Source organism: Eublepharis macularius, chromosome 17 (assembly GCF_028583425.1).
Source record: "Eublepharis macularius isolate TG4126 chromosome 17, MPM_Emac_v1.0, whole genome shotgun sequence".
NCBI classification, from domain to species: Eukaryota; Metazoa; Chordata; class Lepidosauria; order Squamata; family Eublepharidae; genus Eublepharis; species Eublepharis macularius.
The window spans coordinates 38,838,869-38,852,298 of record NC_072806.1 but is presented as its reverse complement, the minus strand read 5'-3'; the positions used below and the strand labels follow the sequence as shown (position 1 = coordinate 38,852,298).

The 13,430-nt window shown below is 44.2% G+C and overlaps 1 protein-coding gene across 1 annotated transcript in view; it reads right to left on the bottom strand.

Annotated features, from left to right (window-relative positions):
* Nucleotides 1-13,430, bottom strand: part of KSR1 (kinase suppressor of ras 1) — a 158,270-nt gene that overhangs the window by 51,256 nt on the left and 93,584 nt on the right. The window contains exon 3 of the mRNA XM_055001393.1: nt 2,377-2,524. Coding sequence (XP_054857368.1) covers nt 2,377-2,524 — 148 coding nt within the window. The remainder of the gene's footprint in view (nt 1-2,376; nt 2,525-13,430) is intronic.

Genomic DNA, 13,430 nt, shown 5'->3' with positions numbered 1-13,430 from the left:
TGCTTTCTTCAGCAAGATCATGTGCCTTCCAGCCATCCCCCAAACCTTTGATAGCACTGGATAAAAATAAAATCCATGAAGGGCAGGGGCTAGAGCTCCGTGACAGAGTGCATGCTTTGTACACAGAAGGGCTCTTAAGTGGTTTGGCTGCAAATCAGCACTCTATTGATTCAAATCCCACTGCTGCCATGAGCTCAGCAGGTGGCCTTGGGTCTGCCACTCCTCTCAGCCCCAGCTACCCAGCAGGATTGTGAGGATAATAATAACACTAACTTGTTCAGTCTTCTGGGTGAGGAACTAATCTGTCTAGAAGAGCGGTTGTTGTTAATTTAATTCCTCCCTAGCTTCTCCATTATGGGACCTCAAACACTGGCCACTAGGGAAGAACGTTCTCCGCTGAAGACCTCCGAAGGAGCCACTATGAATCAGAGCAGACACGTCCCTGTTGTAGGAAACAACCTTGAGAGTTTTCAGACAGATCTCATGTAAGTCACTTGCCACTTTTTACTAGAGATGGGCACGAACTGAAAAAAAAACCACGCGATTCGTGGTTTGTCAAGTTCCATGAACCAAGAACCATGAACTGCCACGAACTTTTCCCAGTTCATGACTTGGTTCGTGGTTTGCGGCATTTCAAACACCCTGCACCGGCTGCTGAAACCAGCGTGGGGTGTTTGAAACTGACAGCCCCATTCTCCTGTCCCCGGGAAGCGGCAGAAGAAGGCTGTCAGTTTCAAAACACCCCACACTGGCTTCATCCGATTGGGTGAAGCCAGCGCAGGGCGTTTGAAAGTCGCAGCCTTCCCCTGTCACTTGCAAGCGGCAGGGGAAGGCTGTCAGTTTCAAAACACCCTGTGCTGGCCTGGATCTGTGGTTGCCACTCGCAAGCAGTGGCCAGAGCGCCCTTCTACACTCTGCCTGGATCGCAGGGAGGAGAGCAGAGGGGGAAGGGAACGGCGGTGGCAGGGCAGCAGGCTTGCAGCCCTTCCGCCGCTGTTCCCTTCGCCCACTGCAGAAGCACCCTGGGGATTCCCCGGTCGCTTCCGCAGTGGGCAAATGGAGCACCTGGCAGCTGCAGGGCTGTACGCTTAAGCCTGCAGCCCCTCGGCCACTGTACCCTTCGCCCTCTGAAGAAACGGCCAGGGGATTACCTGGTTGCTTCTGCAGTGGGCGAAAGGAGTACCCAATGGCAGCAGGGCTTCAGGCTTAAGCCTGCAGCCCTGTTGCCGTCGTCACCTTCGCCCGTTTCAGAAGCGGCCTTGGGATTCCCTGCTTGCTTCTACAGCAGGCAAATGAAGCACCCAGCCACTTTTCCCTTCCCCACTGCAAAAGAGGCCAGGGGATTCCTCGGTCGCTTCCGTAGTGGGCGAATGGAGTGCCCAGTGGCAGCAGGGCTGCGGGCTTAAGCCTGCAGCCCCGCCACCACCGTCCCCTTCACCTGCTGTAGCCCTGCTGCCACTGGTGGCAGGAGAACAGGGCTATCAGTTTCACACACCCCGCACTGGTTTCAGCTGAGCGGCTGAACCCAGCGAGGGGTGTGTGTGAAAGTGACAGCCCCCTTCTCCTGCCACTCACTGGGGGCAGGAGAACGGGGTGTCAGTTTCACACGCCCCGCATCGGCTTCAGCCGATCAGCTGAACCCAGCGAGGCGGTGTGTGAAAGTGACAGCCCCCTTGGCTGTCAGTTTACTGCTCACAACTCTCACAACCTGGGCAGGAAAACTCGTGGAGTTCGTGGAAAACGCAGCCGCACGAACCGCGTTTTCACAAACCACAAATCGGCCCGGTTCATGTGTTTTTTTGCTTCGTTATGCGATTCGTGCCCACCTCTACTTTTTACTCTTTTTGCTACATTTGTATTCTTCTCCGAGCTCCAAAGAGCTCAGGGCAGTGTATGTCGGTCTCCCCTCCTCCACCTTACCCCCAGCAACAACCCTGTGAGGTATGCCAGGCTGTGACTGGCCCAAGATCATCCAGAGAGCTTCCCCAGCAGAGTAGAAATTTGAACCTGGGTCTCCCAGATCCTAGACCAAGATTCTAACCACTGCATCAAGCTGGTTAGCTTTTTTTAAAGGAAGAGTATGTTGCAACAATGGAGTATTATGACTTTTTTGAAAAATGGTTGGTTCCTTATTTAGTATCCTCATTGTAGCTTGCTGTTGGAAAGGAGAGGGCATAATATATAGTGTATATACTGCTTTATTTTTTTAAAAAATCAAGTTTTATTTTTATTTTAGTTACAAATTTACATTATTTATGGTCTGCCTTTCTCAGCAGTGTTGCAATAAATACACTAAATGAAAAAACTGTTTTGGAGCAGCCACAAGAGAAAAGAAAATACACATAGGAAAAGCTGTGGAAAACAGCAAAAGCTTACCTGTCCGGGTCACTTTCCTCAAGCAGGTCAGGGCCCCGTTGAGGCGAGAGCATTCCTCCGCACTAGCCCCACACCTCTTCAGGGTGTCTTTCACTTTCGACTCATTCATTTCCAGTAAGGCATCCAGGGTCAGCTCCTCTGGTATCCTCTGAAGAAAAAAATTCTAAAATGACTATGGCTTATTTGTTCTGGAGAAACTTTCGTGATGAGCAACTTCAGCACCCGATTCCCCCACGCCACTCTGGATGCCCCAGAACTTTGGCATTTCATGAATCACTCATTGTCACTGTGACTTGTTCAAGAAAAAGATCACTAGGTCAGGAATGAGTGAATGAAGGAGCTCATTTGGCAGCCTCTGGCAGCTGTTTCAGTAACAGCAGTTCAATTTTTTTAAGAAGTGGAACAAAGAAACAACCAGAAATTTATCTCCCTTTGGATGTCCAAGTCACTCTGCTTTTTGTGAGGAGAGTGACGAGGCAGATACGGGAAGTTCTGGGTCACAGCTAGTATGTTCTCCCAAAAGCAAAGCCAGGCAGGCATTGTGCCCCAATCTTCCCCAGAACAGATGATGTGTCAAACATTCACCCTTCCCCAAAATTATATATACAGGCCCAGAAAATACCTCAGGAGTAAGAAGATGCAAATTAACTTGTACTGAACATACACACTGTTGCTTCAGCTGTTATCTTTCTTCACAGCCCAAACTTGGCTTCTTGGGGATTGAAGGGGGGATTAAAAACCACCCAGGGAGCCTGGCTTAGTCCGTCGGGATGCGCATGCCCACTGTCCCAAACTTGGTAATTAATAGTTATGAATATTTCCCCCTTGCATACTTGTATTACTTATCTTAAACTTGGCCTTATTTTGAAAATTCCAGGCTCTAAATTCCAGAAATTAGCACAAGATGGTGTTTAGGAGTGTAAACTCTGAACAAAGAAATTTACACAACCCTGCTTCAGAAATAGCAAGAACTGGTTGCACTACCAAAGTAAAGGGATCTGTTACCCAATAAAGCAACATGTGGGGAGGGGGAGCTTATGCATATTAGGGGCAACCACAGGGCAGAACTGAAACCATCCCCTCCCCAAAACACACACATGCTTACTCCTCTAAAACGAGATGAAAGCCATTCTCCCTAGAAGGGGTTACTTCCAGTTTCCGCTGAATTAGAAGTGGTTACAAAAATTGGAGGCAGGATGAAGGGGGGGGGGGAGATTCCCACAATTTTTCCCACATACCCACACTGCACTTTAAAGACACTTACCCCACTTTGTAGGGTTGGAGACTAGCCTTCTCTTGCACATGCTAGTTTTCTACACGCAGGGATTATGTTTTGTATAGACAGACAAGTTCAGTCACGTAAACCTCCCTGCAGCCTCAAGTAGAATGACCAGTTTAGCTTTTAGAGCCGAGCCTTCTAGTCTTTTAACCTATTTGAAAAGGGATCAGTATTCCTGGGCGTGGTCAGTGGGAATACTGAGTAAACTTAAGTATATGGGACTAGCAGTGGAAGACTTATTTATGTCTGATGAGGCCTATATCCTGAATGGTGTTAAGCAGCGTCTACTAGATTGGGAGCAACAAAAGATATTTCCAACCTAACCTTTTGTTTGCTCCTCAGCTGCATTAGGATTGACGACATATGTTGGCAGAATTCCGCAGTACTTTTATGATCTTGAGACCCTGGGCTGTGGTAGGGCCTTTATGTTGGCTAGACTAAATGCCTTTCCCTCCAATGTTCTTCAGGGGAGATACCAGCGAGTCCCCTTTTCAGAAAGACATTGTCTGTGTAGAGCCAACTGCCCAGATACCATCCAGCATATAATTTTGGAATGCCATTTATATGATAAATTGCGGAGAATGCTGTTTGAGAGGTTGCCAAAACGTATTGAACACCAGAACAATCTATCTTTTTGTCGTTTTCTGTTAAAGGATAATGATACAGCGATTTCTAAAGTGGCTGCAGAGTTTTTAGTGGGTGTGCTTAAGATTCATACAAGTTTTGTATAAATATGTTGACTTCTGATATTTTATGTAATTTTATAGTGACCTGTTTGCTGTCTTAGATCTTTGTATGCCATTAAAGGTATTTGAATTGAATTGAATTGAATTGAATTGAATCAGTTTAGCTCTAGTCTCTAATTCTACTCTTAACCTTATCATAAGCTCACAATGTAAAACCCATAAGCAATGCACCCCCACAAGCAAGCTGTACATGGGGGGGGGGCGGCACAGGGGGAACATACTCAGCCACACTGAAACAACTGTGATGGTTGCCAGCCAGTTCCTAGTTTCAATTTAGCATGTCAAAGTACAGCTTTAGAGCCCTTAACAGATGAGGATTTACTTGCATAGTGATCTCTTTTTCTATACAAACCCTTTAAGCTAGCAATCCCTAGAGTGGCACCCTGCAAGTCATGACAGCCAATAATTTACTTACTGGCACCTGCTTATTTATCAGATCTTGGGAATTAAACCTGAAAGAATGGAATGGGGTGTGTGTGGGGGGGAGACCTTCAGGTTGCTTCCTACCAGCCAACTAACTGGGTAAGAGCAGGGTCTGATGCCCCAGGCAGGAACATCAAAACCGTATCTCCTCACCCTGCCATAGACCATATTTCTTGTGTCTCTGAGAGCTTGACCACACAGGAAGTAAACTATAAAAGCCATCTGACCTCTGTGAGAACCCCATCAGCATGCCACATTTGCCACTGGTGCTCAATGGAGGTGTTGGGGGGAATGAGAAGATGACATCATGTGATGCAGTAACATCACATTCAGGCAAAAACCTAGAAGTGGTATCATCACATTGAGCAACTCTCTAGGAATTCTTCCAATCTCTATGGTTTTTGCCATAGAGACAGAAGAAAATTCTAGAGCACCTCTCAACATAGTGCCATCCCTTCTGGGTCTTCACCTAGAAGTGACATGATTGTCGTTTCACATGGTCCTCCCCATTCCCCACTTGAACAAGCTCCTGCTAGTGCTAGCGACAGGCCTGGCCACCCAAAAGCAAACCTATTTATCCCTTTTGAAATCAAAACCAAATAATAACAGTAACAACATTCGATTTATATACTGCCCTTCAGGATGACTAAACACCCACTCAGAGCAGTTTACAAAGTATGCTATTATTATCCTCACAACAAAACACCCTGTGAGGTGGGTGGGGCTGAGAGAGCTCCAGAGAACCGTGACTAGCCCAAGGTCACCCAGCTGGCTTCAAGGGGAGGAGGGAGTGGGGAATCAAACCCGGCTCTCCAGATTAGAGTCCCGCGCTCTTAACCACTACACCAAACTGGCACCAAACAGCATATTTTTCCCAAACCAAAGAGCTACGCCTGCTTTTCTTCTGCCTTCTTGGTACAAGAGGCATTTCAGAAGGGCACAAAGGTATAACCTTTGCGTCTACAAGAAACACCTGTTTGGAAGCAACTACTTCTGTTCATTCTTAGCCACCTCACAGGAATACGTGACTTGGAAAACCCCAACATTGTGCTATCAGTTCCACCCCTGCTGCAGCCCTTTCTTTTGTTACCAGCACCCGTTATAATTTTCTCAAAATTTCTATCATGCTCACAGGCTCAACATGGTTGGGGACCCCCTTCCTTAACCTTTGCGCTTTTAGGTAATGTCTGAAACAATAAAAAGGAATGGACAAGTCATGTGCGCATATTCTATTTTAGCACTTCTGGTAACGTCCGCATTCCCCACACCCTCTCTGCCCCTAAAACCTGAAGGTTTAACACACAACACTAACCAATGGGTATCCTCCGATGCTTTTGATTTTAAGAGCCAAGGCACAGATTTTGACTTTTTGCACACGGCACTGAAAGCAGAAGCCAAAAAAATAAATACAACCCGGAGGCATGCTGGGAAAGGAGCGTTTGATATGAAACCAGGCAGAAAGCCAGATCGCAATGCAAGAGAATCACAAAATGTTACAGAATTTCATTTCAACACCAGATGATACAAAGACATGGTAACATATACTTGAGTGGGACACCTGTTCCTTTAGGGTGACTTCCACAGTATTTTTTCTAAAAAAAACCTTAACATGCGCACAAATGAAACTTCAGGTAGATTCACACCTGCCTGTCAAATACCAAGGGACTAAACTTTGATAATCAGGCATCAATCCCCTGTATCATACCAGCATTATTAACCAGAGAAGAAAACTACAAGCTGGGGTGATAACGTTATAACCGCCTGGAATACTCCTGGTTTGAGAATCAGGGCCAAGCTAGAAGTGACGAGTTACACTTGAATGGCAAGTGAACAGACTCACATGTATTCCTTCCTGTTCACTTGCACTCCACTTGCACTCCACTCGATCACTTTGCCATTCAAGTGTAACTCGTCACTTCTAGCTTGGCCCTCAGATAATTCTGGAACATGTTATGCCACAGGGAGCCCCTGGGTTATCAGATACTCTTTTGAGATCCATATATACCCCATGGACCAACTTCTTAGGCCTTGTGATGTCTGAGAATGATGGAGGACCAAGGTTTGATACTGAAGTTGAAAACTAGGATCAGGCTGCGTGCTATCAGCACTTCGGACACACCTTGACAATGACTCTATTCTTTGGCTTCCTGTGAACTCATCAAAATCGAGGCCATGATTAACAATAGAAGTTTAGAGAAAATAGCTAACATTCTAGGGGCAACCAGAAATCTACCTTACAAAGCAGACTTCTCAAGAGACCTAATCAAGAGTGTTTCCCAAGCCATCAATCCATCCTGTGCCCTTTGTCAATAAGGTATTAGTTAGATCTACACTCAGGTAATTTAGCAGAATTTGAGTCCAGTAGCACCGTAGAGACAAACAAGATTTGCAGGATACAAGCCTTCAAGAGTCACAGCTCCCTTCTCCAGATACTGAAGAGCTCAGACTCCTGAAAGCTCATACCCTGAAAATCTTGTTGTTTGGAGGTTCTAGCAGGGGAGCGCAGCTATCGTATACCCTTGACCGAAGAACGGTACACTCCTTCTATCTGGGATGGTCGTCCTCTTCCACCGAGCGCGCAGCTTCGGGAGGGACGCACATGGAGCGGTGAGGGAGGAAGGGGACACCCGCCTAGCCAGCCAGATCAGCCGAATCAACCCTGGCGATCAATGGGGTGACAGATGTTGCAGCCAGATCGCCCTCACATCCGAAAATCTTGTTGTTCTCTGAGGTGCCACTGTTCTACTGCAGACCAATACATCTATCCACTTAAAACTACCAGGCAATTTAATTATGCCACCCAGATCAATCTCAACTTCCCTTTACCCGCCTCAGTGTTTCCCAACTTTTTTTCCATGGAGGAACCACTACCTCTGAAAACATTTACAGGCCAGAAAAAGTTGGTAGCAGTGAGGGCAATTCAATTAATGCTAAATTGCAGTCATTTGCATTGTTAATGCAACTAAATATAACCTTAATAACCATGATATTTCAAGGAATATTTGGAATTTTTGCAATATTTCAAAATTTTATATATTTATTTCATGATTTCCCATAAAATCCTGACAATGTCCTGTGGAACTTTGGTTAGAAAACACTGTTCTACCTGCTTCTTGCACAAAGAAAAATTCAAATCAACGAACAGAAGTCAAGATTCTGACTTCTCTCCCTAATAAAAACAAAGATTCTAATATTTCTCCAACCACAGTTCATCTCAGAATTCCCCCAATTACAGGCAAAATTCTGAAATTTGGCTCTATAATAGAGAAAATGCAAAAGTGCAACTAACAGGATTTGGCCAAAATAGTATCCAGGAGGCATTCTGGGATGAGCAAATGGGGTTATGATTAGGAGGTTGGAGTGCCTTTCCTGTGAAGAAAGGGTACCCACCTCTACTGGCATGGACCAGAAAATGGACCTAAATTGACATGGTCCGGTCCAGTTTGTGGTTCGCGAACATGCAGTTCATGGGACTCACGTTTTTCACAAACTTTGAGTCCAGACATCCTGGAGCTGATCTATCAATTCCCTAGGCAATGGAGGGGATGTCTGCAGACTTTCTGCAGCCCTTAAAAACTTGATAGGCAGCTCTGCCTGCTAACCAGAGAGCTCCCATTCTGCTCTATGTGAGCAAGGAGCAAGAATTAATTCCCTAGGCAACAGAGGGGTGGACGTTCTGCATTCATGGGAACACCAATCCTAGTCCTCAAAACCTCGATAGGCAGCTCTGCCTGCCAACCAGAGAACTCCCATTCTGCTCTATGCGAGCAAGACTTAATTTCTTAGGCAACAGCTGGGAAGGTGTCTGTGTAGTGAGTGAGGGGGTTCTTCCTCCACCCTTTTCTGTTTGATTTTGCTTCATTGAAACTTTTTGGTGCTGCAAGCCAATGGAAGTCAATTGGCATTTCGACTCCTAGTATCTACTGGAAGTTTCCTGGGGGTGGCGACCTTGGGGGTCTGAAATTCAGACCTCCAAAATGCAATCTAGGCCAAATTTGGAGTGTGGCTGGAGGAGAGCCTGCTGAAGCCTCGCTGTGAGTTTGGCATCTCTGAGTGTGAAGGGAGTGGTCCTAGGGCCCCCAGAAGTGATGGACCACAAACCAGTGAACTGGTCCGTAAATCGGACAGGTCCATGAAAAGTTCGTGGTTTGTGAAATGCAACGGACCATGGCCTGACAGTCTGTGGGATTTTTCTGGTCCGTGCCCGCCTCTAGTAAAGAGACTGGGAATTTCAGTATACAGAAAAGATTACTGGGGGCATTACAAAGGTTTATAAAATTATGCATACAGTAGAAAGAATGACTAGAATGAACTTTTTCTCCCACTTCCAAAATACCATAACTCCATAGTACCAAATGAAGTGGATAGACAGTAGATTCAGCATGGACAAAAAGAAGTACTTCTTTGCTCAACAAGTGATTAAAATGTGGAATTTGCTGCCAAAAGATGTAGTAATGGTAAAAGGCACTGATAGCTGTCAAACCGATTTTTTAAAAGATAGACTCGTGGAGGATAGGTCTATCTAGTGGCTACTAGCCATGGTGACTAAAGGAAACTACTACATTCAGACTTCCGGTTTGGGATTCATGGAGGTCTGACGCAGCTCCAACTGCGGAGCTGACCGGACTGCCGTTTTAAGCGGCCGGCGGGGGCAAAATAGCCCGCGGCCGACTGCTCTCAGGCGGAGAGCAGGCAAAGAACGCTCAAGACCTCAGGGCGCGTTGATCTCGGGTGAGGGGGGGCTCTACGCGACGGGCCCCCTCACGACCCTTGAGGTCCCACCCTGTGACAGGTCAGCAAAGATCTCTGCGGCAGTTTCGGGGCCAATGCAGTTGGCATAAGACCTACGTACCCAAGCTTCAATAGGGGAAAGAGGAGTGGAGGAGAAACGAAGATTGAAACAGTGATTACAACCCACGGAAAGTGAATGGGAAGGTAAAGATCACTATCTTCTGATATGGGGCAGATTGTTAAAAGTAAAGAAGATTAAAAGTAGATTTTAAAACTGCAACAGGCTAATTATAAGGAGGAGAAGACTTGGCAAGAGTCGAAATAGAAAAAAGACTAAGTTTAAAGAAGTTAGTAAAGAATTTGGACTATTGTTTTGAATACTTGCGGTTATGGAGCTGTGAGAAAATTCTGCCATCGCGAGAGCTACTGCGGGAAGTCGGGAGACAGGAAGTATGTAATAACAATAGAGTTGCTGGAGAGAAGCGGCCCCTGCCGGAGGGCAGGACGAAGGGAATCACCATCTTTGAAAGGGGAAAAGCTGCGGCTTCAGCGGAAGAGGAAGTAAGCCATTTTGGATTACAAAAACCATAGAAGAACCATAGAGAAAAGACGCCCGACATTTTGGATTTTCTAAAAGTTTTTTCTTTGCAAAAAGACTGGGACATTTAAATTAAAAATTAAAAAGACGCTTAATTTTACGCCACGGAGTTAAGGAAGAGGGCAGACTCGTGGGAGCGAGCTAAGGCAAGCCCCACGATGTCGAAAAAAGAGTGGCAATCGGCAATAGAGAACCTAGACAAAAAACTCTTAGAAGTGATTAAAGAACTTAAGGACATGAAACCGGAGCTGATCAAAGAGGTTAAACAGACAGTGAAAAGTGAGCTGTCAGAAGTAAAGAAAGGTATGGAAATAATGCAAAATGAACTGCAAGGAACACAGCAGAGAGTTAAAGTAGTAGAAGGCGCGGTGGAGAATTTAGCTGACACGCAACAAACAGAGATGAGGCTGATGAGGGGGAGAATGGTGGTTGCGGAAAGTAAACACATGGAGAAGCAGCTAAGATTTCGCGGTTTGCCGGAAGTGGAAGGAAAGACAGCGCAAGAACAGATGACTGAGGTGTTAGCTGAATACCTGGGGAAGGAGGAGGAGGAAGTTGTGGCTATCCTGGACGTGGTATATCGTGTAAATTCAAGAATTGCGACCCAGAGGAAATTACCAAGAGATGTGATTGTGCAATTCACGACCCGAAATATGAAAGAGAAGATTGTGACTAAACAGTTTCAAGATCCATTGGAGATTGACGGCAAGACGATTATCATTATGAAGGAAATACCCAGATCGGTGTTATTGGACCGGAAAAAATATAAGGCGCTAATTCAGATTTTGAAGGACATGAAAATCAGGTACAGATGGGAATTACCAGAAGGAGTGTCCTTTGAATTTGGAGGGGCCAAAAAACGCATCAGATCTGAACGAGAGATGGAGCGATTCATAAGAGACAATGAAAAGGACTTACCAGCAACAAGATTATGATTATGGAGTGTAAAGTTTTATCTTGGAATGTAAATGGACTTAATTCACCGAATAAGAGAAAAAGCATTTTTCACTGGCTATTAAAACAAAAATGTGATATTGTTTGTTTGCAAGAGACCCATATTCGAAAACAAGATGTAAAGTATTTAAAATCAAAAAAATTGGGCAATGATTTTGCAGCGGCCTCTAATAAGAAAAAAAGAGGAGTAGTGTTTTATATAAAAGAGGAGCTGCAGCCAAAGTTTGTAATGAAAGATGTGGAAGCCAGATTTATAGCAGTGGAATGCGTATGGAATTCAAAGAGAGTGCTGGTAGTTGGAATCTATGCACCTAATGGAGCAAAAGAAAGCTTCTTTGAGGACTTAAGGAAGCAACTAGATGAACTTTCATATGACCAGATAATACTTGCTGGAGACTTCAATGGAGTGACAAATTTGGATTTAGACAAAAAATCACCAACTACACAAAAGAAGAGAGGACTGCTACCAAAGTTGTTTTTTGAATTGATACAACAGGAAACCTTAGAAGACGTATGGAGAAGACAAAACCTGAAAAGCAGACAATTTACGTTCTACTCCGCAAGACACTCTACACTATCGAGAATTGATATGATCTGGGCCTCAAAAGACTTAGCGTTATGGACTAAGGAAGTGGAAATAATGCCGATGGTAGGCTCGGATCATAATCCAATTATGTGGAAACTGGGGAGAAGGAGCAAAAGGAAAGGATGGAGAATAAATGAGGACTTACTTCAAGAGGGAGAGAATATGGAGATGCTGAGAAGAGAGACGAAGTTTTTCATACAATACAACATGAATAAAGAAGTACCAACCAACAAGGTTTGGGACACTTACAAGGCGGTAATTAGGGGCATACTAATGGGCTTAAATGGAAGAGCCAGAAAAAAGAAAGAGGAGAAGAGACAGGAGATTATGGAGAAAATAAAGGCCAAAGAAATACAGTTAAAGAAGAGACCAGGGAAAAAGAAAATTTATCAGGACATTAAAATATTACAAGAAGAGCTGACAGCAATGAATAATAAAGAATTGGAGTGGAATCTTAAAAGACTGAATCAAAAAGGGTTTGAAGGTGCAAACAAACCTGGGAAATATTTGGCATGGCAACTGAAAAAGAGAAAGGAAAAGAAAACAATAAATAAAATATGTGAAGATAACAAAACGTATTTGGAACAGACATCCATTAGTAGAGCCTTCTATAAATTTTATGCTAAATTGTATAATAAGAAAGAGGTGAATAAAGAATCAATAGCGACATATTTGGAGAAAATGAAGCTCCCAGTAATCTCGGAAGCGTGGAGAGACAGACTGAACAACGAAGTAACGGATGAGGAAATAAAAACGGCAATACAATCAACAAATTTGGGAAAGGCGCCAGGGCCAGACGGACTTACAGCCAAATTTTATAAGACAATGGCCAACGAACTGGTGCCATTCCTAAAAGAAGTGATCAATGGAGTATTAAAGGATCAACGGATTCCAGATACCTGGAAGGAAGCTAACATTTCATTGATCCCCAAAGAGGGCCAAGATCTGACTAATGTGAAAAATTACAGACCCATATCCTTACTTAACAATGACTATAAAATCTTTGCGAAGATACTGGCAGAGAGAGTGAAGGGATGGCTTTCGGAAGTTATTGAGGAGGAACAAGCAGGTTTTTTACCTGGTAGACAAATCAGAGACAATTTAAGGACAGTGATCAATGCTATTGAGTATTATGATAAGCGTTGTGACAAAGAGGTTGGTTTCTTCTTTGTTGATGCTGAAAAAGCGTTTGACAATTTGAACTGGGACTTTATGTTTGCCACTATGGAAAAGCTACAAATGGGAGAAAGATTCATAAGAGCAGTTAAAGAAATCTACAGAGACCAGAATGCAGCAATTGTGGTGAATGACGAGACTACTAAGAAATTGACTATAAGTAAAGGAACAAGACAAGGTTGCCCGTTGTCTCCGCTGTTATTCATTTTGGTATTGGAGATATTGATGATACAAATACGACAAGATGAAGAAATCCGCGGAATAAAAATAAAAGACTTTTCTTATAAGGTCAGAGCATTTGCGGACGATATAATGCTAATTGTGGAAGACCCAATGGAGAATATGCCAAAAGTGATAGAGAAGATCAAGGAGTTCGGAGATTTGGCAGGGTTTTATATTAACAAAAAGAAGTCAAAGATACTATGCAAAAATATGACTAAGCAAAAACAACAGCTGTTAATGGAAATAACGGACTGTGAAGTAACAACTAAGGTGAAATATTTGGGAGTTGAACTGACTGCAAAGAATATAGATCTATTCAAAAATAACTATGAAAAATTA